This window comes from Scophthalmus maximus, chromosome 1 (assembly GCF_022379125.1).
Source record: "Scophthalmus maximus strain ysfricsl-2021 chromosome 1, ASM2237912v1, whole genome shotgun sequence".
Classification (NCBI taxonomy): domain Eukaryota; kingdom Metazoa; phylum Chordata; class Actinopteri; order Pleuronectiformes; family Scophthalmidae; genus Scophthalmus; species Scophthalmus maximus.
In genome coordinates, this window is record NC_061515.1 from 1,735,612 (window position 1) to 1,763,527 (window position 27,916).

Genomic DNA, 27,916 nt, shown 5'->3' on the forward strand with positions numbered 1-27,916 from the left:
CATGAGAGAGGGATGAGGAGAGAGGACATGAGAGAGGGATGAGGAGGGGAGAGAAGAGGAGGGGAGAGAGGGATGAGGAGGGGAGAGAAGAGAGGACATGAGAGAGGGATGAGGAGGGGAGAGAAGAGGAGAGGACATGAGAGAGGGATGAGGAGGGGAGAGGAGAGGAGGAGAGAGAAGAGGAGGGGACATGAGAGAGGGATGAGGAGAGAGGACATGAGAGAGGGGAGAGAAGAGGAGGGGAGAGAGGGATGAGGAGGGGAGAGAAGAAGAGAGAGGGATGAGGAGGGGAGAGAAGAGGAGAAGACATGAGAGAGGGATGAGGAGGGGAGAGAAGAGAGGACATGAGAGAGGGATGAGGAGGGGAGAGGAGAGGAGGGGAGAGAAGAGGAGGGGACATGAGAGAGGGATGAGGAGGGGAGAGAAGAGGAGGGGAGAGAAGAGAGGACATGAGAGAGGGATGAGGAGGGGAGAGGAGAGGAGGGGAGAGAAGAGGAGGGGACATGAGAGAGGGATGAGGAGGGGAGAGAAGAGGAGAGGACATGAGAGAGGGATGAGGAGGGGAGAGGAGAGGAGGGGACATGAGAGAGGGATGAGGAGGGGAGAGGAGAGGAGGGGAGAGAAGAGAGGACATGAGAGAGGGATGAGGAGGGGAGAGAAGAGGAGAGGACATGAGAGAGGGATGAGGAGGGGAGAGGAGAGGAGGGGAGAGAAGAGGAGGGGACATGAGAGAGGGATGAGGAGGGGAGAGAAGAGGAGAGGACATGAGAGAGGGATGAGGAGGGGAGAGGAGAGAGGAAATGAGAGAGGGATGAGGAGGGGAGAGAAGAGGAGGGGAGAGAAGAGAGGACATGAGAGAGGGATGAGGAGGGGAGAGGAGAGGAGGGGAGAGAAGAGGAGGGGACATGAGAGAGGGATGAGGAGGGGAGAGAAGAGGAGGAGAGAGAAGAGAGGACATGAGAGAGGGATGAGGAGGGGAGAGAAGAGGAGGGGACATGAGAGAGGGATGAGGAGAGAGGACATGAGAGAGGGATGAGGAGGGGAGAGAAGAGGAGGGGAGAGAGGGATGAGGAGGGGAGAGAAGAAGAGAGAGGGATGAGGAGGGGAGGAGAGGAAATGAGAGAGGGATGAGGAGGGGAGAGAAGAGGAGAGGACATGAGAGCGGGATGAGGAGGGGAGAAAAGAGGAGGGGAGAGGAGAGGAGAGGACATGAGAGGGATGAGGAGGGGAGAGAAGAGGAGGGGAGGGGAGAGGAGAGGAGAGGACATGAGAGGGATGAGGAGGGGAGGGGAGAGAGGGATGAGGAGGGAAGGAGGGTTCGATCACTCAAATGATCGAACCATTGCAGCCAGACAAAAATAATATATACCAAAAAACGAACAAACCATGAACATTAGTTCATTAAATGTATGTAAAGGAGTGGGAAGAAGCAATTTGTTAAAATTGCATTATGTGTTTAAAACAAAATATATAAAAAAGTATTTAACCAAATCATGGAGGATGTTCGTGGTGTGTGTAGATTAATTAAATTAATTTTCATCAAATAAGTTAAATAAATGAATAAATTTTTTTTAAACCCACACCATACGGATACTGGAAGATCTCTGTTGTCGTTCACATTTAATGCAATTCCTTCATAAAACAATAATCTTTCCCTGACAGGAAAGAAAAGAAAATAAGTTATTAATCACAAGTTTTTATTTTAAGTGTGTACATACAACAATATATTACATAATATTCTATTTAAAGCATGTGCAAATTGTAAATCGTGTAATGGATGAACTGTCTAGGACACATCGAGTGCAGCCTTGTACCTTCATATTTAAAAATTCCTATACAAACGTGTAAATGTTGCTCGTCACTAGTGTTTTGTTTTGGATCACAACACAGAAGTTCACAAATGTTTCCCCATCCAGCTACAAAACAATAAAAATTTATGGATGTGAATCCAACCCCCCTGTGCAATTTTGTCCATTGGCCCTGTCGCGCCAAAAGAGGATAAATGGGGGGGAAGCTAATTTTGTGTGTCTTGAACTGTAATAAACACTGTCTTACCATGGCAACCAGACTAGAGCAGGTGTGGCAATGCTGCTGAACAAAAAAGACCAACCAAAAAACCTCCACCAGAGGAAACTCTTTAAGCGTGTAACAACAATCATGCTGAACTTCCATGATCGCGTCCACAATAAGTACATCTGGACTGTCTGTGTGCTGAGGAGGAGGAGCCACGTCCACACAAGACGTCAGGAAACCTGGTGAGGTGTTGACGGACCAAACAGTTTGTGACTCTTTAAAAAAAATCTGCATCTTTTCATCTACTATGTAAAAATACAAAACAAAGACAAAACAAAATCACTGCAGTCGTGTTACCAAACAAGAAACAAAGGCATTCCTGAGTGAGCTGGTCTCCAACGTATCCCAACCGCTGCTGCAGTCTGACGGGCCGCGGCTGCAACATGCTCCCTTGTGACACGACTCGGGGATAAAAAGGCAAATAACCAGTTCCACGGTCAAGTTGCAAAAACTCGCTGACTCTCCGAGATGTAGACCAGAGAGGTTCAGACCGACTGATGACCAGATATTCATAACACCTGACTGTGCCTCGTCCAGGAGCAGACGTTGGGCAGCAGGTTCTCAGTCGAGGAATGATTTCAGTATATTTGACCCTTTGCATATTTTGGCAGTTTTTCTTTTTCCTTCTCCTCCATTTCAGTACAGAGATGAGCCTCCACCACGGAGCCGGTCTTCATGAGGGGGCGGTGTAGGGCGCTGCGTGGTGAGTTTGAGGCGCCGCCTCACCAATCAGCTGAATAACGAGACTTCCACTTGTCTCTGACTGGACGAGCAGCGAGCCGACGTGTCTGCCCGCGGTGCTCGGCCTGAACTGGACGGGCAGCTTCAGGTAGTGCTGTGATCTAACGGGCGAACACAGAAGACACAGTGAACAATTTCTAGTGTTTAAGAGCACGAGTACAAAACACATGCACGTGTATTTTCACATGAAAATAAAATAAAATACTCTGGTGGATTGCACTATATGAAACATGATATGGGGCAATGGCTAAAATATGAATCTTATAAAACACAGATCTGATCCACGTGCACAAAAAAATGTTACAGCACAACAAATACATAAGGTCGGCATGGGTACAGTGTGGTGGACATGCTGGGGTCACCACGGGGTCACGACACAACACGCAGGGTCGGTTCAGGTTGTGGCAACAACAACAGCGTCAGACTCATGACACACAACAGTGTTCTGATTTTTGTTAAGAAAGTTAATTAATTCCAATTCGAGCCCGACCGACATATATATCGGTTGGCCGATAATATCGCTGAGCATATCGCTTAATTCAAGTTCTATATATTTGGTTGCATTTGGGATTTTTTTTTCTTTTATATAGTTATTTATGATCAGGTTTATGGTTCATTTAAAAAAAAGTACTACCATGTATTCAATTACTTATTAATTTATTAGTTAATATTATTCCTATCTATATATATTTTTTATTCTTTTATTCTTATTAATTTTTCCATAAAATGTTGTATGTGAGTGCTGCATAATGTACACTAACTGTGATTACAATATCTACCGCCAAAAATCCATATCGGTCGGGCTCTAAAATCCAATATGTATTTTCCACCAAACCACTATTATTATATGTTCTTTTTTTTCTTCAAAAATACAAAACCCATGTTCTGCCCACTCTGAACAACCCCCCCCCCCCCCCCCCCGTCACCAGGCGACAGCAGAGCACAGCTCGTACCTGTGGCCAGACAACGTGTACCGTACGTACTGTAGTGAGATCATCCGCCCGGTCCCAACATCTCACACGACCTCCAGCATTCGCAGTGGGAAACATGTCATTACACAGACCAGGTTACATCGGAGCACGTTGGACTAGACATTAATACCAAGCTACCGAGTTTCATGAGAGGAATCAGTGTGGAGCGGTCTCCAACATTAACCACGTAAATGTTACAAGAAAACACAAACGTCGCTCGGCAAGTTCCTGAGACCTCAGTGGGTCGCCCAGCCACTGACATTAAACAAGGTGTAGAATGCAGAGTTTCTGTTGGAGATATAATATAATAACCACTGGACTCACCTCAGGGAATATTTGGAATGCTTGATGTGGAACGGCTCCTTAGTGTTTACAAATTTCAGCTGCAAGTCAATTAGAGAAGCCAGACATCAAATATCACGCCCATGCACGACAGACCAGCGACGGCTGTTAGTGGTCGTTATTACATTTCTCATACGGGACAAAATCAAGTCAATCATGCACATTTTTAAATAATTATTCATTTATGACTAGGCCTGTCACGATATTTACGTCATCGATTTGTCGCATTTTACATGAATAGGAATTTAATCATTTTTAATTGACCTTAATAACTGTTTGTTGACATAAGAGTGAACGTCAAAAAGAGTTCAGTGAGTCTCGCTGCTTCTGTCCTCTCGTCTGTTCTCGCCGTACGATTAATCAATAACTGGGTTGGTCTAGAAAATATGGATTTCTTAATGTTTTTCTAAAGGCCCCGTGTCTTCAAATTGTTTGTTTTGTTTGAGGCCTAAACTTTGGATAACATTTCTCTCAGCAGCAAAACCCAAATCGTGTAGGACCAATATACTGCAAGCTCACATGATTCAGTATCAAAAAATGTTCTTAAAATTATGATAATATTGTTTATCGCGATAATTTCTGGGGTCAATATATCGTGCAAAAACAGTAGTTATGGTGACAGGCCTTACAATGACATTACATACAATGTGGGCTAGTATCTGCACAGTTAAAATCTCTTCTACAAAAACAGTTAAAACTAGGGGTCGACCCAAACTTTGTTGGAATGCCTTAAAGACCAGAGTCGTGACAGCGGCTGCATCAGAGCCAAAGTACAACTAATTAAATTAAATAATCTGCAAATCGGCTTGATGGCCGATATCGACATTCATAAAAACTGGTAAATATCGGCGCTGATAATCGGATGTCCCCTCGTTCAAACCCTCTCTGACAGCTCATCTTAATGCTGCATATGTACGTAAACACTTGTTTCACTTTCTGCTGTAGTGAGCAAAGAAAAACTAAATTCCTTCCAAATGTCTTGACAGGAACACGCCTCGCCTCACCTCGTGCGTGCTGGAGGAGTTGTTGCGGATGCTGACCTTCAGCGTGCTGGACTCACCCGCCCGCGTGGCAGGGAAGGTGTACAGATCCTGTGGAGAGTACACGCCCCTCCACACAGCCTCCTCCTGGCTGAGGGTTACCAATGTGTGCCGGATGAATACAGGACACGTGACATAATTACCATTTAGAAGATGGGAGATATATCTCCTAGGACACTTCAAACTGAGCTTCATTTTGCATAAGACATCGTCTTCTAAGTTCCAGAGGGAAGCAGGTGACTTACCTGGTTTTGCCTGCCGAAGCATCGGTTCTCTTTCTGCTTTTGGCTGTGGGCTCTGTTTTAACCAGAGTATGGTCTCCTTCCTGTGGCCCTTCCACTGGTCCACACTTTAATCCCTTTAGACAAACAGAAGAAGAGGAAAAATTAGGGATCTTGGCTATTTATTAAGAATAATGGCTGCAATCTACATACTACTAGCACAATGCCCTGTTCATTATTTTCTAAGATGGAGTCACAGATCAGGATTAAAAGTGCATCTAAGAAATAAGGAACAACAGCAGCAGCTCTACCATTACAGCCATTTAACCTACTTGTGCGGAGTCGTCTCTCCGACATCCCACTTGCAGCGCTGTGCTCTTAAATTAACTGGGTCTGTCATAACACTTCACATTAAAGCGAGCAGACTCGTGAAGCCCGCGGGCTCGTCTCAGCAGGGTGCCTCTGCCTCCCATCCCACCACCCCACTTTCCCCCACATTTGTTCATTCTGTCACCAACGTTATGCGAAGCTCCAGTGACTGTACGACCATAAATGCTTTTTTTTCTTTTTAAAAATCTTTAACTGACACAATATAATATAACTTATAAGTGAGCATGTCCCCGATGAACCGTGGGCCACGTGTCACAAAGCCAAATGGGCTCAAGTGATGTTTGAGAGTAAAACCGGTTCATTTAATAATTTTTTCTTGTTGCTGGCAGAACAGTCTTGAAACACAGCAGAGATAAAGGAGTACGAACAACGGAACTAAACGAAACTGTAATTTTAGTGATTTAAGCAGAAGCTAAGTAGTTTAGTAGTCCGTTATGTTAACTGCATTCTGGACAAAACACATTTAAATCATCTCAATCCAGATTTTTCATTTGGATCCACACACACAAGATATCAGTCCCCTCCTTTTTCAACAAGATACATTAATATTATTCCCTGGGAAATTGGTGAACATGAAAAATAAACAAAAAAAAACACGCCTCTATGTTAAAGAATGTAATAAAAAATATTCCTGCATCTGAAATTGAACGGTTTCTATCTTGGCCCATCCTTTCAATCCTTCCTTTAACTGAGATTGGTGGAAATCTGTTCTGTAAATTTAGTTTGATGCGGCAGACAATCAGACAAACAAGCCAACCAACCAATAAACAAGCAGACAGGAGAGAACATTCAAAAAAAGAGTCCTCACAGTGGCACAGAGTTGGAAGCGGCCTCTGGTTTTCAGCTGGGGCTCAGACACTGGGTGACACTCCAAGTCCCAGAACTGTGCATAGTCCCCTCGGTCCCGGGGCAGGAAGGTGATTGGCACCTGGCGAGAAAAACATTGGAGTAAAAGATGTAAATCTGGCCCCTTTCTTTTACAGCGACTTTGCTCTTAAAACCATGTGAACGAGACGTACCTGCATCTTCTCATGGGCTCCCAGAGTTCCTGAGACCCTGGAGCATCTGAAGGCGGTGTAGGTGGCCCGGTAAACATCTCCCGTGTTGTCAACCCCCTGAGCAGAGAGAGAAGGTACCACAGCCTCACATGAGTCACAACTATCAAAAGATTAAATCAATGATATCAGAGTGTAAACCTACAGATAAAGAAGAAGAAAAAAAATCAGGACCAAAGTGAGTTATGAGACCAAGGAAAAGACTAAATCTGAACAAACTTGAAATAAACAGTAAACAAGTAAAAGCATCTGTTCCCCAGAGAAAGAGACAGAGAGTAACGGGAGGGAATAAAATCAGTAAACAGAAGAAGAAATATTGAAGAGAAGAGCACCTTGACATATGGCGGGGCAAATGATGACAGGTACCACCTCACTTCTACCTCCCCATTCTGCACCTCCAGCTGAGCCTCTGAAGTACAGGAGCAACACAAAAGTTTTTAGTCCCCCGCAGGAACAGGAACAGGAACAGGAACAGGAACACACACACACACACACACACACACACACACACACACACACACACACACACACACACACACACACACACACACACACACACACACACACACACACACACACACACACACACACACACACACACACACACACACACACACACACACACACACACACACACACACACACGTATTTCATAACAAAACGACTTGTAGATCATTTTTGTATCGCAATGTATGAATGTGCAGCGCAAATCAAAGTTAGACCATAAGAGAAATTTTTCTTCCTGCTGCTCAGCGGCCTCCCTACCTGAGGTTTCCCCTGAGGGAGTGATGGGGAAGACGATGGTCTTGTTGCTGATCTCCACCAGGGCCGGAGGCGCCTGAGGGGTCTGAGGGGTCTGAGGGGTCTGCAGGGCCAACGAGGGCCCGGTGGGGAGCCTGGCCACAGGCAGCACGGGGGTGGCAGCGAGAGCGGGCAGGGCTGAGAGCGTCCTATCTGCTGGGGCTGCGGAAACGTCCAGAGCCAGGTCCTGACGAATCTGGACCTTAATAAACTGAACCAGTGGTCACACATTTTAGCTCAAGTTACGACCTCACGATTCCAATAGGATTTGCTCAGGAAGTTGTCAGGAGTGTGTCCCGGTACGTTCCATACCTTCTGTTGACCGTCACACTGGACGTAAACCTGTCCACTCCACGGCAGCAAGGCAGGTTTAGTTACTAGTGAGGGATTGGGGCTGATTAGAATCTGCAGGTGGCACCTTGGATAACAAAAATAAAGAAATCAAACAAAGATGGACAAAAATACACGTTGTATACATAGATATAAACGGTCACATTACAGATTATGACTGACCTTCCTGTAAATGTGCATCTCGAGCAGCCACGGTTACAGTTACATACATAGGAATCTAATTCAACCGCCAAAACATTTGGTGTATACTTAATGCAAACTGTGGCTCCGGTTCTGCATTTATCACCAATTTCCTTTAGACAACACAGCTTTTACTGATCAACCGTGTGTTATCTTACTGTGGGTCGATAACTCCGTGCTGGGGCGTGATGGTGAGGCAGTGAGCGGGCCAGGACAAATCAAAGCTCAGCTCTCTGGATGTGTTGTTTCGGATCTGAATCTGACTGGTGGAGGCTGCACCATCTGAAATATAATAACAATATAATTTGTTGGCTACCTACAATGTTAAGATTCCACTGCCAGTCACTCGATCATGGTTTGTGGTCACCGACCACATTCAAAATAAGTAGCACAAATGTAGACGTCAAAGAAAAGATGCTAAAAGTTCACGTGATGTTGTTCTTTTCTAAATCTGGATTCTACTCACTGATGGTAGGAGTTGTAAGGACGAGCTGTTCTGGATGGATGGTCCAGGACTCAGACGGTCTCTGGAATGCCTCAGAAGCCTGAGGGGAGGAAAACACCTAAAGTCAGAAATTATATAGTGAAACAAATGTCTTCAACTCAGCCAGTACGAAAAAGCACCAACAACAACAACAAAAACAACAGGTTGACTGTGTGCTTGCGATACCTTAAAGGAGGGTTCTGTTGCTCTAAGCGCGGGACCCTGGGGACCCTTGACTGGCAGCACATCCAAAGACACACTACCATTTGCCAAAACACTGAGAATAACAAAACAACAAATGATGCATTATTATAAAAAGTAATAATCCTACATAATGCAGAGCCAGAGTCTGAGAGCATTAGAGATAATGATAATCAACGTCCCCGTCGTGTTCCCTTTTCAATATCGCTCCAACAAAGCTCAATAGATAAATAGTTAATAATGAAGAAAAGAAAAAAAGAAAATATGACAGAATATTGTCCAAGACATCGATATTGGTATTTTCTGACCCCTAAAATCCGCCTGAAGATCGTCCTCCTACCTGTCTGTCTCTGACACTCGTCTAGCAGAGGGCGGCAGCAGCAGCTCATGTTCTCTCTCCTCACAGTCCGCGCTCCTCGTGCTTCCCAGCAGTGACACCACCACTTTACTCATGTTGCCGTAGAAGATGTGGGCTTCGTTCGGCCGCTGGGGCAAGTCGCAGGCTGCAGGAGAATCGATTGTCAGACACTAAACTTGAAAGGCGTACAGAACATTTTCCCTAATCTAGAACCTATTGCATATCCACCCTCTTTAACAAACAGTTGGGGGGTTTATATCGAGATGTTGACAAACAACATAAGGACAAAGGCCCCTGGTTGAAATTGAACTGAGGACATGTAGGGATAAGACATGCACACACCGTAACCTTTACGCTACCGGGGGGGCCAACAAATGCAATTTTTTAATAAAAAAAGATTGTGTCTTTTCTTCTACATCTCATACCTGAAGGCCGACTTTCTGCAACGGCCTTCACACATGTTCACAATGCAGAATAATGCAAGAGGATAACCGGGAATAAAATAACTATAAATCACTAAAAAAATGTGGAAACATAGTCCACGTTATTTGAATTCTCTCCTCTTTACCGTCAACTAAATTATCACAGCTGTTCAAAGTACAGATGCAAACAGATTTTTTGCACACCAGGATAATTCCATCTTACTCTCTGTAACGTTTTCTTCTCCAAGGAACTTCTCGTTGAAGTCGATGTTCTTCAGCAGACTGTTCTCAGACAGAGCTTTCCGTGCAGCCTCCGGTTTGCTCTGCAGCAATCTGAAAGATCAAAACACAAACGCGGATGAGGGGGGAAAAAAACCCCAAAACAGCATTCTAACAAAAGCAGAGCCATCTGTAATCAGATCTATAAACCACCATCAGCACTTTTAATGATTCAGGAAAAACAATGAAACTATAGAGCCCAATACATCATCATCATCACAGGCAGCAAATATCACACATTATATTGCTTTGTGAAAAGCCAGAGACTAAATTCATTGTTTTTTAACCTTACTATGGATTTTACTGTGGAAATATCAACTGTTTCAGTTCATCTGCATTGCTCTTATGGTATGTAATTTGTAAAGCCAGGTAAAAAGAGCAGCACTGATTACTTTTAAGACAACAGAGGACTTTTACATAGTAATAAAGTCTCATTAGGGGAAACACAATGCTAATCTTTTAAGAAGGATCATGTGCTCGTCTTATATTTAAATTGAGTTGACTTTTGTTTTTAACTGCCATTATTAAATGATTTCAAGATGAGATGAGCATATAAAACTAGTGAGAGTGTTTATCCGTCTTTTCTCTACGCCTCCCTTTCAAAATCGATCACAAGTGGACGGCTCTAAGTTCAGACACATTGAAGAAGCATTTGAGATCCGATAACTCAGACCAGACTCAGAGGTGGTCTGGGGCGCACGACTGTGTGTCACAATGAATTCAAGTTCTCAGTGTTTCCCATAAATGTATGTATTTGTGGCCACAGCTACATGTAGCTGTTCCTAATTACACGCTGGTGTAGTGATGAGATGATAGGTTTTCTGGGCCTTTACAGACACTTTCTACACCTGTCAACAATAATAGAAAAAACAAACAAAAGAATTAGAATTAATTTACTTAAATAACAAACAAAAATAAACTCACCTCCTGTATTGCTGCCTGGAGACCTCATCTCCACAGAACAGACAGATGGTAGCCAGCAGTGCGTTGGCCGACTGACACAGGCTCTGTTCTCTCTGGGTCGACTTCATGAGCACAGTTATCACCTACACACACACAAGTGTTAGTTCAGTACAAACATGGCCATCTTTAACATTTAATTCGTCCTTATTGTCTTTCCTCTTGAGTTGTATTGTCTTGTATGGTTTGTTTTCTTGAAGTGTTCATGTACAGGATTAATTCATGATTAGTTGTATCTATTCTTCTACCTCTTGCGTCCTCTCCTTTAGCACAAACTGCGATGGGGCGAGGCTGATGACGGAGGGCTGCAACACCGACCGGGTCTGCACGTCCGAAAAGGCCATGGCTTTGATGAAGGCTGCTCTGGAGCCCGTGTTCCTCACGCACAGACACACTTTGCTGACGCGTCCGACAGCTACGTCGGTCAGCATCGCCAGGTAGCTGTCGGCCTGTTTCCTCTGGTCCTCCAGGATGATGTTGCTGGTCCCACCGTAGCCCGACAGTGGAATCTGAAGATGATAAATAAGGTAAAGCAATTAAACCGTAGCCCAAGTGGCAAATGGCAAAATGGACAACATGGTGAAGAAAAAGAATCAGGACTATAATGGTCACATCCTCACAGTGAATTTGACCCCTGGCTGTGAAGGTCGGACTCCAGACTGTTTGATCTCCAGCTTGGCCAACATGGAAGCCACCCTGGTGGGAGCAAAGAGCAGGTGGACGGTCACGTCCTCTCGGGGACGGATGGACAGCTCCCCATGTCGGGTCAGACGCTCCTCTGGGCTGAACATGCTCTGGAGCTGTGTGACAAGTAACAAGTTCATAATCATTGAATCATCCTTTTCTGGATTCAAGTTCCTGTGCTACTGAACTGGTAGTAAAAGAGAAAGTTGATTGAATACAGACAAAAGCAACGCATCGTAGCGAGGGTGTGGAAAAACAAAAGCAGGATCACTGGAGGACATTCTGAACAAGGGCAGAACAAAGAGGAAGCGTTTAGCAGTTTTCGAAAAAACATGGAAATATTGCAGTGTACCTGAAAACAGTCTTGGTCTTGACCGCGAATGAGCAGCCGAAGTTGCTGTGTGGCACTGGTGGAGTTATTCCGTAGAACCAGCTTCTGTTGGCTGAAGAAAAACAACAGCAGCTGTTGATTGTGTGATTACGGAGAAAAGGAGTAAACTGCCAAACGTGAGACACGAATTTTCTGATAACTTTTATCCTTATTTGTGTTGAAAAGCGAGATCAAGCCTGGATCTGGTGAAACCTTTGAAGAATATATATCAACTCTTTAGGGATCGAGCTCTGACTGCCGTCTACACTTTACCTTCCTTCACTGAGCATAAACAAATTGTGCATTATGTTGAAATAACTTCTGAGGACTTACATCCCCTGTGGACACCTTCTGTCCCTTCCCATGAATAACATTATACAAGCCTTAATATAATAAGGTGGAACGCTGTGGGCCTCGAGGTTTTCTTTATTGATTACTGACCAACGAATAACCGAGGATGGAGGGTGTTTTTGTAACCAAGTAATAAATAAATCGATTTTTTTTTTAAAAGCTGAAAAGTTTACACTTACACAGCCCGTCCCAGAGTGACGCCTCCCCAAGCAATGAACTGTTTATTAGAGAGAATCGGTGGAATGTCTTTCGTCAGGCCAGCGCCAAAGACGGCAGCAGAGGGAACGGCAGGTTTCCCAGAGTCCTCGGGGGCGACGGCTCCTGTCAGGGTTACCTCATACTGAGGGCCCGACGGCAACACCAGGATGGTGAGGAGGCTGCAACATAACAACAAAGTTTATTCCACCGAGTGAATTTACATGTCCACTGCGACGTATTTTGGGATATTGAAGGACATAATCCAAGAATGATGCATATGTACAGTTTATAATTTGATGATGTAGTCTGGTTTTATATGGTTGGAATAATTGATTTCTGGTGTCAGATATCACTTGACGCATGGTACAAAAAGAAGTTACTTTGTGAACCCAAATTTAAATGCTTCTCATTTTTCCATTTTCTAATCCTATTCCCAACCACACACACTTGAAACATGGGTAAGGCATTTTAATTTTATCACTGGTTTGAAATGTAGCTCATTAGGAATTATGGCATGGTGGTGCAGTGGTTAGCAGCGCTGTCGCCTCATAGCAAGAAGGTTCTGGGTTTGAACCCTACAGCCACTTGGGGCCCCTTTCTGTCCATTCAGTTTGCATGTTCTCCTCGTATCTCCGTGGTGTTTCTCCAGGTACTTCGGCTTCCTCCCACAGTCCCAAAGGCCTGTTAAAGATCCTAAACTTCTCCACTTCTAATTTAGAGGTCTCTAAAATGCTTGAGGTGTGAATGTGATAGTTGTTTTGTCTCTGTACATCAGCCCTGTGACAGACCCTGTGACAAAGTGTCCAGTGTGTAACCCCGCCTCTCGCACCAGGGGGATGAGTGGTGTAATTAATGGATGGATGGATTTAGGAAGGAGAGTGTGAACTGGTGTTGCAGTGACAGAATGAAGAGTTTACAATGTGAACGTGTCTAAATTAAATGACAGTCTACTGTACAACCATTGTACAGTAGACTCTAAAAGCGTCTTGTATAATATAAAGATACAAGGTTAAAGTAAAGTAATCGAAAATCTAGTTATGTTATCCTGCTTTCTCCAATCCTTTATCCAAGTTATGAAATAGAGGAAAACAGTAATTTCTTTAAAACATGACTACCGCAGAAAAACCAATGATATCCTCTGGTGATTGTTTGTTTGTTTTACCTTTCTCTGCATTTCCTGCTGGCCTGTGCTTTGAAGGAAACTGTGACCTCCTGCTCCTCTCCCACTCTCAGGAAGAGTTCATCAGGGGTCACAGAGAAACTGCCCTCATCATCACTGCTCTGTAGACATAGAAATGAAAACAAGAGCAAAAAGAAGTGAGACGAAGATGGAAAGAGTCGAGACAAAACAATTGAATGTTGAGGGGCCAAAGAGAAATGGAACAGAGAAAGGGAAGGTGATGGAAGAAAAGGGACATTTGAATAGGGAGCAAAGATAAACACACAAGAAGCAAGTTAGAAAGAGAATGAACAAGAGAGGCGAGTGAAAGAAGACAAAAGAAAAAAAACAGGAGCAAAATATCAATGCATTCACAAGTGCAGGTGCTGTAGTCTGAGCACAAAATGTCAGCGTCTTACCCAAACCCCCGCATCAAATAAGAAAAGTAAAGGTCAGAATTACCTTGAGTTTCAACTGCACGTCAATATTTCCGGCGTTCTTTAATGGCAGCATCTGTTTACTAGACGTACCCAGCGGAGCAGACAGACTGAGAGTCTAGACAGAGAAAAGCAACAACACAGTTCACCGACAACTCTTCAAAAGAGAAAGAGAAGTTCAACAAATTAAGAAAAACACAAAATCTGAATCCTTACTATTATAAATATATCATATCGTATATAACATGCAGTCCAAAAGTCCACTTTCTCCCATTCAGATGTGAAACTACGCTGAGATGGTTTTTGCTACTTAAAACTACAAATATGTTTTTATGTTTATCACAACTTCAAGTGAAAAGCATCAGAGGTGCTGTATATACTCCAATCAGACGATGCCAACTTTTACATACACACACACATAATGACGCCATCATAATTGTCTTAATTATGAATATTATTCACTGTTAATCAGAATCGTTTGTGTTTGCTTAATTACTGGAATTTTTTTTCATTACTGTTGCAATTTTTGTTTCAACTACTTCTTTTAACATAATTCTGTTGCGCTGACTTTCAGTTACACCTATATAAAGCAAATTCAATACAAGCTGGTTTATCTCTTTAGCGTAGTGTGCAGAGCGACACCACCATCAGTCTAAAAACAAAAAGCCATATGGCAGCTTGACTACCTGCAGGTCTTTCGGAGCGTGGACCCTGGCAGTTCCAGATCTGGCACTGAGGGGAACACTGCAGATCACACGACTCGGACCAGGAGAGTCCAGTTCTATGTCCACCCGAGCAATGTACTCGTCAGGCGGACCCAGCTCTCCTGAACATGTGTATTTCTGTGGGGCTTTGAAATGTACCCAGACCATGATGCTTTCTGGATTCTGAGGGGAAAAAGTTACAAATATCATCTCATTTATCAGGTGTAGCATGAACAGATAATAATAAAAGTGACTAATGTCACAATAATGTTGGCAGCCACCTCTCCATAGCTGGCGTGCATCACGTGATTCATTACGGAGGGCGAGGACACTGGGCTGATGTGTCCGGCCTGCTGTGCTGCTTCAGAGGTCATGACACCAGGGTGCTTGGAAAAGTTGAAGCATCGCCACGCTGTGGCGTTCTGGAGGAAGAAGACGGAGAACGTGAAACACTCTGCTGTGGATCAGTGTGTGCGTGCGTGCGGTGTCTAAGAATATGTAGAAATCTGCCAGTGACTCACTGCACTAATGACCAGACGGACGGGCACTGTGGCGTGCGTCTTGTTGAGCAGTTTGAGAGGAAGTGATTTGGCGCTGCCTCCTGGAAGGTCTCCAAAATCCAAATAGCCGGATTTGCTCGCTTCAACCTGACAATCAAAAATGAATTAGAGGATCTATATTTAGAGACACACGACTCAAAGTATTTACTTTTATTCATGGCTTATTCAGTAAAAGGGAAGAAACAGGCCATGTCACGTCTACACATTTATCTCATATCATGAATATCAACTCTTTTTTTATGAAACAGATTCTTTTTTGGTTTTAAAAGTATGATCCTCACCTCTACTGCAGGATTCTCTGCGATGGCGACCAGCACCACCCGTCTAGCAAAGATACTAGCCCTGGCGGCAACCTCCGTCTCAGCAGACGCAGGCCAGGAGCAAACACTGAGGACACACTGGTAGACACCGGCCTGCGGAGGTATGAACAGCACTTTCTGCTCCTCGGTGCTCTTCGGCCCAATGATCGTCTTGTTCTTGATTATGAGCCACTGGTACGACAAGCTATCCACCTGTAGGAGTTGACGTTGGAGACTTGTTGGTTGGTTAAGTCAGATATTACTCCATTAAAGAAGAGTTACAGATATTAATGAGCCAGGTTCTAGGCAAACAATTACAAATGGGCCTTTTTTCTGCGCAACTTGACATTTCAGGGGTTTTGGTGACCCTCTGTGCTCTCTGCTCACCTTCTCTCCATCAATAGCCAGGCCGGTGACAGTGATCGAAACTTGCTGCCATCTCTCGGAGGGGTTGAAGAGGCTGAGGGAGGTCTGCGAGGCAATGCCGACGCAGCAGGCATGAGGGAAGCGCAGCTCCACCGGTACCACCACTTGGCCTGAGGACGACAGCAGAGTGAGGATGATTGATTTATGGGGGGGGGGGGTGCTGCTGCTGCTCCTTCATACAGACGGAGATGTTATTAATGTACTTTGTGCAAGTGACGATTATGAAATGCAAAGACTTGAACATTAAAATTGATTGCAGCAGTTAAAAGATTCAATTCAATTGCTTGTTGCAATTTTCTGCTACGCACCAGGAAATTATTATCTACCTCTTGAACAGACTGTTTTCCAAAGAAATGATTAGTTAAGTTATGAAGTTTAATGAATATAATCACCATTTAAAAAAAGTCTTAAAATATACTGAAATGGGTAAAGGATTGTAACTTTCTTATCAACACCAAAAACCAATGCTACCTCTCAGTTCCTCGAGACCACCTGCCCCCAGTGGCTCTGCGTCGTAGTGGCAGTAGGGTTTCCCCATCCTCCCCATGTCCTGTTGGTTCTGATGGGGTCTGGGGAGGTGATGAGATCCGGCGGCTGCGGAATTCACCAAAGGCCCTGATGGAGGTTGGATGTGCCTCGTCGTTAGATCGTCGTTGGATGTACCTGGAAAAAATGAAACAGGAAGCAGATATGTTGCATCAGTACTTGTATTAGGGTTATTTTTCTTGATATTTCATGGGTCTTCCAGACATAGCTCAACAAATGTATTCATTAAAAAGAGGAGACATGCCTGTAGAAGACATGCTGTAGAGACCGTTTCCTGGATAAGCACTAGGATGTAACGGAGCGTCAGATCCCAGATACTGCTGAGCCAGCTGGGAGTTGTATAGAGAGCGTCCAGTGAGGAGGGACTGCACATCGCCTTGGTGGGGAAGGTCAATCAGGCCGGCACACTGGGCCTTGAAGCTGGGTATGGGCACATAGTGAAATCCCTCTGATGACGAGTAGGATGGAGGAAGGCCAATGCCGCCGGCGTACACCGGCGACGGATCTGAGCTCACGGCGCCCCACTGCTGGGAGCTCTGAGGAGCTCCCATGCTTCTGGTTTGCTGAATGTTCAGATTGCTACAATAGCCCGAGTCCACTTTGGTGAGCTGCCTCATGTTGGATTCACAGAGGTGCTTGTGGGTCCTACAACCTGCTGTAAGATCACTGGTCCGGTCACCAAGGCAGTGGTAGTTACATTCGCTCTGACTGCGAGAACAGCTCAGAGCGGAGCCGCAACGTGAGGCCTGTGGGCTTTTACACTGCGGTGCTGGTAACGGGTCCAGACTTTTTGAATGCTGCGGTGGCACCTGGTCCAGGCTTTTAGGCGGGCGAGGATTATCCAGAACAGACGGTTCATCTGGTCCCACTGGTGGAGTTGGACTGAATCTGATGATGGTGGTGCTCAGTGCCATGGTACAGTTGTTCTGCTGAGGGAGAAAAACAATCATTGCCTGGTAACAGGAACATTTTTCCACAGATTAGAATATACAATCACTGTATCTTACGATACCTTTTTTCTCTCGGGTGTCGGTATGACGGTGCCATCGTTCATCGAGATGTACGTGAGTCTGCTGAAGCTTGGGCTGGAGCAGGTTGACTGAGGAGAGAGGTCGAGACTGGCACGTTTGTCTCCACTGGACGGAGGCGACACCATCCTGACAGACAAGAATACATGAGGGCAAAGTAATAAACGAAAAAATTAGTAAATAAATAAACTGAGTAAATATTTTAGCCACAAAAGATTACGGATTAATAATATTATTAAAATCGAATACAATCTGCAGGAAAAACACATGATACAATACCCATTAGTGCTGGGAATGGAGGTCTGACTTGGAGAGGAGTGGGTGAGTGGGGAGGTGGACGGTCTGAAGTTACACTGCGTCTGCTCCACACAGGACTCTGGAAACCCCTCGGGGAGTTCTGAAAAGCAAAGGTAACGTGATGATGATGACGTTGTCTCACAGGGGCAATTACCTTTGAATAATGTACATTACGGACACTACTGATTTGTAGCCATTTCCATATTGCTGGTATTTACTCACCGGATGCAGGGTCTCGTGGAGGCTGGGTGTTTTGGCAAGAGGAGGAGCCAACGCGTTTCTCCACAGAGCTACGAGGCAGATGATCGGCTGAAACCATTTGGGATGGTGGTTTCTTTTCTGGAAAAATACTGTGTCTGTCCTGCTGCTGGTGGTCTACACCCCTCACCCTCTGACCCGGTGGAGAGTGACCTTTAGGGCAGGGCAGGCCCGACTCTCCTCTCCTCCATCCCGACGAGGCAGCAGAGGTTTTATCACTCTCATGCAGCGGTTCTAAAGAAGACCTATTACTGTTGGATGCTTGTGGGTCTTGTCCTCTTGGCTTTACTCCATTTTCTGTGGGGGTCCTACCTGTGGAATCACAAGTTTTTTTTGCAGATGAAGTGGTGTTATCACAAGCTGACATTTTGTCTGCGAGGGGCTTGAGTATGGAATACTGCCCCGATCCCACAGATCTTCTGGCAGAGCTGAAAGTGGGAATAGAGCTTCTTTTTGATTCGCCCTTATTGCCTGGTGATAATGCGTTTGAAGGGCACACGGCAGGTGGCGTCTTTTGAGTCTCACTGTCCACTTGCGGAGATGAGCTGCTCTGGTCCTCAGGGGATCCCGTCTGGGGGTTCCTACTGAGGTTGTCAGCCCATCTGGTCAGGTCAAAGGTAGTTTGTGCCACGGACGAATCACAGGTGCCGGACACGTCGTTCGTTTTCAGGTATTTCTCCATGTCGAAGGCGCTCAGCTCTCCCACACGGATGCTTCTCTGCAGTGTGTCCAACACGGCACTTTGATCTAACTCGGAGAGGATCTAAGAGGGCAAGCAATGTTTTTTTTATTCTTGACCTTAAGAAGTTACATTTTCATTGGTCATATATTTGTTGTTGCAGATCGAGTTCAACAGGTCATGTACATGGAATTCCTAACATGCTTTTGGGTTTGCTGATACCTTTTCAATAAACTAAAGGATGGAAGACTGAGATTTAAGTTTTGGATTCAACTACTTAGAAAATAAAACTGAACTCTTTTGCTGTGCATGGAAATGACCAATTCAACATATATCAATTTAAATCTAAAGCCTCACATGTTCAGATGAATGTGGTTCCTCTGTGCTGCAAGGAGCAGGTCCAACAGCCCCGGCACACGTGGGGTGTTTCCTTGCCTTACTCCTCTTGGAGAGCTCCATGATCATGGCAGCCAGCTGCGACGGGTCAGTGCTGATGGACGCGTCTGCAATGGCTGACGCAATGGTGCTGATGCTCAGCATCAGAGGACTGCTGCTGTTGTCGTGGGGGACACCGCTTTGGTTGCACAAGCTCGACTCGGAGCCAGAGTCGTCATTTGGGTGAGGTGGTGCAGCGCAGACAGTGTGGTCCTAAAGAGGGGAAATGATTTTTCACGTCAGAGAGCCATGAAGCCCTGCATGTAATCCTACCAGAGAAATTTAAATATTAGCCTATCAATAACGAACCCATACCTCCTGTTCGTTGCGTTCTGGATTAATATCCCCTTTTGGCGACATCCTTTCACCTGGAGCCTCAAGAGTTTTGTCGAGGTCCTCTGCAAGCAAAAAGGTTAATTTTAAAATTGAACACAAATGAGGGAACAATGTTGCGTGAGCCTCAGTGATCCTGTGAACGCACACACACCTGGGCTGAGTGTCTTGTCTGCGTCACTGAGTTCCATGGTGTCACTGTGCGCCGATGTGACTGTTGCTGAAAACTCTGTGGGGTGAATGAGCGGAAAGGGTTCCCTCTTCTCTGGAGAGGTGATGATGTAACCGAAGGACGGCTGGAGAACAGAGAACAAACTTTTAATGCACTGTTTGTTTGTATGACTCTAAAATTTGACATTTAACTAGAGATATAGAGATAAATATTCCTTTGAATGAAGAGGACTCTAGCAAGCAGACCCTGATTACACATCAACGTTGATGTACGCCCCCATCTCCAGCTATGTGTTTGAATAACTGAACTCAATAGCCAAGACACTACATTTTCAACTTCAGTTAACAACCCAAAGACAAGAGGTTTCACTGACCCGTTTGACTCCATCCACATCGCTCATGTTGCCCAAACAGCCAAGGGCTTCGGAGCGTTGTCCAAAAAACTCCCCGAAAGAGAGTCGCAGGTAGCTCTGGTCGCCCTGCTTGAAGTCGGAGCAGACCTGGGAGGTCCTCATCAGGACGTGGCTGTTGGTGGGAGCCTTCCACGAGGAGTCACTCTGAAAGGTGTCGTTGTTGCTTGCGGCCGGTTCAATCTTCTCCTCCTTTACAGCAACAACGAACATGAAAGAGTTGTGGATGTTTGTTGGTCAATTATCTCCCAATATGGCAAACATGCAACAATATATTCGTTCTCATTTATTCATCAATCATTCATTTGATTACTGAATAAACTAATAATATAGGTGCTAGATTTTGTACAATACAGATAGATACAGATACAGATTTTGGATAAGCCTACGCACAGTATATTAATACCTGAATGAACTGATGCTCTTTTTCAAACTCCTCTTGATCTTTCACTATCTTTTCCATAGCATCACCTGTTAATGATGGGGAAAAATATCAATAAATGAATTTTGCACTAACAAACAAACATCTCTTTGTATAAGAAACAGTGCTGTGGACTTTATACGTACTGGCATTAACAAAGCTCTCCGTTTGAAACTGGCTGGTATCCTCTGATGTCTTCCCATCAACCTCTTTGGCAAAGGAAGAGTAATACGCCAGGTCGGTCACCCACTGCCCTTCTTCATTCTGGTACACCACACCGTTAGTGGTGCTGGCACCTGAACACGAGCAATGTTGTCAGGATATTACATTCAGCATATGTATATATGTACAAAGCTTGCAACGGTTTCCATGAGCATCAGCTGGCGACCAAACAGATTCTTGATTTGATTCTGATGGAATTGTTTTTGATATAACAAGATGTGAAGTTGCTGTGCATTTACATTTTACAACCAAACCCTACACCGCCAAAAAGCTGATTATTTTCTCCCTGACTAGCTGATGACTCCATACTCTTTGGGAATATTAACTTAGTAAACTTCTGATCTGAACGTCAAAGAAAAAGATTGGCCTGCCTTGTTGAAACTCCAGCTCCAGGTTGTCTGGACAGTGGTTCCACTCAACTGAATCTTCAGGCTCCTGGTGGAAGCTCTGGGAGAAATACTTGGGTTCCAGGGAGGTGGAGAGAGGATTTGTGTCATCCTCACTGGCGCTGCCCGAGGCCTCTGCAGCGGTCACATCACCACAGGGCCCTCCCCTCAAACCTAAGGAGGGCCTGGCACCATCAGGTTCATCCACTTCACTGTGATCATCATCCTCCTCATCATCCATGTCATCACATTCTTGGAATAGCACCTGAGCGAAGGAGAAGGTAGGAAGAGCTGTGTAACTATTACAACTTGTAATATCACCTTTGTCGAGGAACTAACACAGTCAGAAAGAAATCTTGATGAGCTTCAGTCAATACAACATGATTACATCTCAAATGGCGAACATACTGTAGATGTGTGTAACAAGATATTTGATTAATATCATACCTGGGAGAGGTGGAAGCTCCCCTGGGTGCCCTGAAGGTGGGACACAGTCAGGTTTTCTAAGTTCTGGGGTCTTTTGAGTCCAGCTCCACTCTTCAGGTAGACCGAGTCCAAGAGGCAGTCAACAGTGGGCCCAGGCTCCGTGCTTTCCATGGCATCCTGGGATCCGGTCAGAACCACATTGATTGTCCACATCAATCACAATAATATGAATATATAGAATACTTTTTTTTAACTGGTACTCCATCCTGATTCTAACCTCGGAATAACAAAGACCTTGGATTGGTAATTGATTGGTAAGTTTTAGTATATTCTCACTTATTTTCCCATATTAAAAACAACCAAACACTGTTTACAGGCAACAGTGAGGGTTTCCTTATAAACAGATTGCATTTAAATGTGTCGCTGGAATAGAAAATAAATATGTGTGCTGCATAATGTGATTAAAAATGTCCACCAGATGACCAGTTACAGTTAGTCACGTGTCAGTACTCACCAGTGCCCCCTGTCGGTCCAGCACCATGCTCCAGTCGACAGGAGAGAGTCTCTGTGAGGGCCCCAGAGAGGAGCTTGACTCCCCCGTCCCCACAGGACCCACCCGATCACCCATCTGAATAATAACAAACAAGTTCTTAGATTACTGATACTATTAGTTAAGCCAGTGTTTGTGCCCACAGCAAGGCATATTCTCACCTCAGTATGTCGAGAAAGGCTGCTTCTTCCGTGTCCTACCAGGTTATTCAGATCACCGTCTTCCTCTTCCCCGACAGCACTGCTACCCACAATGCCGAGCCCGCGCAGGACGGCATAGGTGGTCTGGACGTTAGTCGTTGGAAGGGAGACGGACACGGACCCATAATTTCCACTTTCCTCACTCCCACTGCTCCCGTCTCCACCTCCTCCGTCCCCTGGAGTTATACAAGGACACAAAACAAACAGGGATGTAATTTACAGATCTGACAGATCCAAAGGCTGGCTTGTCACATCTACCAAAGAACTGCTTTTTAGCGTCTATGAAGTCTCATTCATGCATTGATTGTGAAACAAAAAAAGAAAAAGACACCTGTAACAGGAGGGTTGATGACTTGTCCCTCAGCAGATCGTCGGTGTTCGATCCCAGTCACAGACGGACCGCTGCGGCCACTGAAGGACTCATCATCAGAGCTGCCTCCCTCTAAACCCGGCCTGAAGCTGGGACGATTACTCTCTCCAACCTGTGCCCACATGCGAGATATACACAGACATAAAAGCATATATTGCATGAAGCAAAAAATGTTGCTACTCAGTGCATTTTGGCAGGAATGATGGGAGTAACAGGACACTGGATTTTTTTAGGCAAATACTGCCAATATGAGTGGAAAAATTATGTTTTCCATTTCTGACCAGTTGTCTGGAGGTGCTCGGCAGCAGCCGTGTTCTGGTTGCACTGTTGTTCCTTCTGGCCGACTCCAGCTCGTCCTCGGTGTCCTCGTCACTGGCGGGACAAGAGTCCATGCCTGTCGCAGCCAGACGCACATCAGGCATCCTGAAGTCCCCCTGGAATAACAATACAGAAGTTATGGTAAAACGTTACAAAGAAAATATTAGAAGCTGAATTTGATGGGGGTTAAAACTAGGGTTGAGAATATAGGATTCATAGGAGTAATGACTTCTTCTTTTGAGTCAAAAGCAGCACGTGGCACCGAGGGAGTAGGTGTGCTCACCTGGTCATAGTCATCAAGGAACTGGTGCCTGTACTGTTCTGGCTCTGCAGAACGTAGGTTTGAAAGATCGTCAGCAGCACCAGACAGTCCCTGTGAAGGAGAATTGAATGAAAAGTTATGGGTTAAGGCCAGTCCCTGGTTCCTGAGACAGACAAGGACTGCAGATGTAGACGCAGACAAAGACGTGCTTCTATTCATTCAGGCATCATGTGTATAAGTAAGTGGACATATTACATAAATCTTACCGTTGAAGGAATCTCCTGGCCCTCCACTCTGCCTCTCTGCATGGCAGGAGGTACCAGCTTATTGAAATACAGCTCCAGTTCATCATCGGGCAAATTGTTCAAGTCGTCATCATCATCATCTGAGAATGAAACATTATAAAAATGTGACAACATGTCGGCAATCTACATTTAACCTCTGGAACTATAATATTAAGAATGTATAAAGTCTATAAAAGGTAAAATAGGGAGAAGAAAATCCAGCAGATAAAGACAAATCACACCTGTGATGTCACTGTTCATGCTGTCCACAGACATGAGCTTCTCATTTGCCAGGAAGCTGGAGTTACTGCCATTGAAGTGGTCACTGTCATCTCCCTCGCTCTGCACATTGTCCTCCCCAACTGTAGCTGGTGAGGCCTGAGTGTGTATGGGGGGAAAAAAGAAAATGTTTGATGACAGTGTAGTAGAAGATAGGAGAGGGTAGGTTTCCATTATTGTTTGAAATTCCAAAACTATATTTGAAAATAGGATTTTTGTAGTCGTCTTGTATGAAAGAGCCACTAGGATCGGTACCTTTGCATCTGTTCTCTCTTTATATCCAAACTGGGAAAGCGCCAGAAGCCCCGATGACAGATCTGTCAAAAGAGTTTTGAAAGTCCATCATATGATACAACAATATATCTGAAAGGAGACATATTATGCTTTTTCAGTTTTTTCCCTATCCTCTAGTGTGTTATAGAGTTTTTTTGTATATAAAAGTTCTTCTAAGTAAAAAAAAAAGATAGAGATAGAATTCTGACTGCGAGGGGCGTTTCCAGTTGCAATTTCCAATTCGGAGGTCGGTAATTTCGAGTTATACTAGAACGCTAAACCCGACTTCCGAACTTGGAGTTCCAAGGTATGATGGAACGCAGAGTTAGTCAATAGTCCAGTCGTTCTTCTGTACAACCGTTACGTCTAGTGGCTAGTCTGACATGCCGCCAATAAACCCTGAGGCCTGTAATACGTAGCAGGATTTACAGTTAACTCTGTGTTGTCCACCCTAAGAAGCTAGTTCCATTGTTATCGAGGTAAATCACCATGGTAACTTATGCTGAGCGGCTAACCTGCTCCGGAGAAGGTTAAGTTCGAGATAAGAGATCAAAGTCCGTCGCCAGTCCCGACTACTGACCGATACCCTGGGTGTTGAACTCGCTTCGTAGTACAGACCCCGTGTATTGCCATATTTATATACAGTCCATGGGTACAGTTAGAGCGAAGGCTGACGCGTCCTACATGAGCTGGAAGTCAATGACCAATCACAAAAGAGTGGGACCAGCTGGCCAATCAGAGCAGACTGGGCTTAAAGAGACAGGAGCTTAAACCAAGCGTTTAAGACAGAGGCTGAAAAGAGAAGCTGCAGGATGGACAGTCTGAGGAAACAGATGTGTATTCTGAACAATAGAGAATGTAAACCATCTCAAGTAATAAACCAAATTAAAATCATGAACCTTAATACAAGAATAATATGTCTCCTTTAATTGTGATAATGATAATTATTTATAGCTAGCTAGACAGGAGCAAGTGCTGTTACCTGTTCCAAGTTCTGTGGGCCACCCATGCACTGAGCCCATCTGTGCGGGAGGCAGCGCCATCTTGGAGCCGTAGCCTTGGTTTTGAGATACGCTCTCATCCAGATTAATCTTCACCAGCAGGTCTGAAAGACGATGGGCCGCGATGAAGTCGTCTGCTTTGTCCCTGTGATGAAAGAGACACATAGTAAATAATTAAGACCACATAACAAAAGATTTACCTCAGAAAAAAATGTGGTAGCACATGACATTAATGGGGTTTGACAATGTCCACAAAAATTAGAATGCCGGCATAAAACATACGATCACAACAGTGATCACAAAACAGTTCTAGAAACCAGAACATGAAAAAAAAGACTTCATAGTCGCCACTGCAAAGCATAAATATAATAATGTGATCTACGAGTATATATGTACACTCACAAGTCATCTTTAAAGCTGAGGGCAAACTTAGGCTTTTCCCCAAAAGATGACTGTGAGTTGGCCTGCTTCAACTCCGTGTCATCCAGATATGACTCACCGGGATCTTCTCTGTAAAGAGAGAGAGACAGCACAGCACTGTTTTCAGTAACAGTTAAACGATAAGTAATCAACTACTTCATTAATCGGCAACTGGATATATATATGGATATGGATAATCGGTTAACTGGTTCACGTAGTTTTTATAAAGAAAAAAAAAAGATTTCAGTTTCTTAAATGTGAATACTTTCTGGTTTCTTTGCTCCTCTATGACGGTGAACTAAATATCTTCGGTGTGTGGAGAGAACAAAACATCTCGGGGTTTTGGTGGAAACACGATCGACATTTTTCAGCATTTTTTGACATCTTATGGACCAAACCACTAATCGTATAATCAGTTACGTAAATAATCGTTCGTTTTTGCTCTAATTAGCTCTATGACATATTCTGTGGTCAAATAGCTGAATTTCATTCATGGTGCAAACAAAAATATCTTTAAAAAAAAAAAAAACTGGTATAATGTCAGTACTATCCTCATCTCCTGTGCGATGCAACAAAGAAACCAACACAGTGAACATCTGTCCACAGCAGCATCAGTATCACGCCTCCCACCTGTTGTCGGCCCTGGGTCTGACCCTCGCCACCGTGGAGGCGGCCACCGGCAGCCCCGGGCCCGAGCCTAGGGTCACGTTCCCCAGTGTGGCACGACCGCCGCTGAAGCTGTCCACACCGGACTCACACAGGAAGCTGGGAAGGACTTCATCCTCCAACTTGTAGAAACTGTCTGCCATGATGGTTTAGGATGGCGGGGCCAGGCGGGGTCAGGTGGGGTCAGGTGGGGGCGTGGCTCGACCTCGGTTCAAGTGAAGCCCATGGTGGGTAACGTCTAGGAAAGGATGAGCAGGTTATAGTATCACTTTGAGTTCACTTCATGGGAACTTTGTTGTGCACAACATGGATGGACAGTTTGAACATGTACAGTTCTGTACAGCTACGAGAACAGAGAAGAGAGGTAGTGAGTAGTTGTGCAGTGAGTATATATATATATATATATATATATATATATATATATATATAAAATGTTTTACTACGACCACACAGTCTCAAGTTGCGTTAGTGAGGCTAGGTTAGCTAACTTTCGATGCTAGCTAACGTACTTTGCTAAAAACAAACGGGTTCGTCCAACTCGAGTCGCTCCTCCGTCCGGGTTCACGAGGTCAGAGAGTTGTTTGCGAGGAAGTAGCAGAAAGCAACAGTTCGTGAAGTTAAGTGAGCAACTTCACTCAACTTTCGAGCCTGGCACGTTGAAGAGAAGAGAAATTTAAACCTCGTCGCAAAACAAACGCGTTAGTTGAACTCAACTCACGTCCGATGCTCCAGGAGCGACACGACACACCGGGCTTGTTGTTTTAAACCTCCGACTCGAAGTTCTGCTCCAACGAGACGCAGGTGAAGTTCCTCGAGTAACTTTCCAATGTTTCTTTCTCTCGGCGACGCTCAGTGCGGTGATGAGAAACAACCCGGCCAACTGTTCTCTGAGGACCGAGCAGCGGCGGCGGCGCCCGGAAGCGACAGGAAGCCCGCGTGAGCGTCACGTCGCCAGGGGGCGAGACTTAACCCCGGTAAGCCGCGCTGATTGGACGACAGAAGAGCGAGGGACGAGAGAGTCGTCTGTGATTGGTCGGGCGCCCACGTCCGTCCATTCTGTCGGGTAGTTTGACACTTTTGTTTGAGGGGACACTCTTCAGCCATTTATGTATCTAATAACGACGATGTAAATTACTACACATTTAGAATTTAACTTATTATGAAATCAGAATCAGTTTGATTGAAGGTAGGTAACAGGTTACGTACAAGGATTTGTTTTTGGTGTTATTAAGGTGCATGTAGCAGTCAACATATATACACAGAATTTGAAAACGAATATAGAATAAAATAAAATAAAATTCACACTTTTTACAATATATATCGGGGGTCACAGATGGTTAAATGTGTGTGTGGTGGATTACATTAATATAACGTGTAATGCCCATGGGGAAGGGGTGGGGGGTATCAGTTCGCTCCCAGAAAAACAAGCAAAAATAAAACAAGTCCTCTACTGTAAAAGAAGGAAATGAAGCCAGAGATGCCTTACGGCTGATAGATCCTGGCCCCAGTGGAGTTTATTGTATCATGTGTTGTGCCAAGCAGCTGAGAGGATGGATGCCTCGGTTAGCAGACAGCTGCCCGCCTGAGAGAACTGCTCACACATGCATTCCACTTTTTTGGCAGA

General features: G+C 44.8%; 1 protein-coding gene across 7 annotated transcripts; it reads right to left on the reverse strand.

Annotated features, from left to right (window-relative positions):
• Positions 1-1,680: 1,680 nt before the first annotated feature.
• On the reverse strand, positions 1,681-27,229 carry cep192 (centrosomal protein 192). 7 transcript variants are annotated; one of them, XM_047332977.1, is made up of 51 exons: positions 27,011-27,229; positions 26,257-26,530; positions 25,609-25,716; positions 25,188-25,351; positions 24,188-24,249; positions 23,896-24,031; positions 23,636-23,754; positions 23,391-23,480; positions 23,071-23,223; positions 22,751-22,901; positions 22,381-22,595; positions 22,184-22,297; positions 21,691-21,846; positions 21,229-21,508; positions 20,782-20,931; positions 20,621-20,685; positions 20,179-20,406; positions 19,788-19,929; positions 19,616-19,698; positions 19,223-19,513; positions 18,151-18,949; positions 17,911-18,028; positions 17,616-17,760; positions 16,848-17,529; positions 16,529-16,720; positions 16,019-16,167; positions 15,614-15,844; positions 15,294-15,419; positions 15,054-15,194; positions 14,755-14,955; positions 14,094-14,186; positions 13,635-13,753; positions 12,454-12,651; positions 11,906-11,996; positions 11,490-11,669; positions 11,118-11,378; positions 10,834-10,955; positions 9,854-9,963; positions 9,191-9,353; positions 8,836-8,926; positions 8,632-8,728; positions 8,324-8,447; positions 7,947-8,052; positions 7,599-7,845; positions 7,166-7,242; positions 6,798-6,893; positions 6,587-6,706; positions 5,413-5,525; positions 5,132-5,258; positions 4,110-4,168; positions 1,681-2,915 (listed from the first exon to the last, which is right to left on the reverse strand). In XM_047332977.1, exons 2-51 carry the CDS (start codon positions 26,433-26,435, stop codon positions 2,747-2,749), a joined length of 8,433 nt encoding a protein of 2,810 aa, XP_047188933.1. In that variant the 5' UTR covers positions 26,436-26,530; positions 27,011-27,229; the 3' UTR covers positions 1,681-2,746. The 7 variants fall into 7 exon arrangements, with proteins under 7 accessions (XP_047188933.1, XP_047188938.1, XP_047188931.1 ...); XM_047332982.1 differs by having other exon boundaries at positions 16,872-17,532; XM_047332975.1 differs by having other exon boundaries at positions 16,848-17,532.
• Positions 27,230-27,916: the final 687 nt, after the last annotated feature.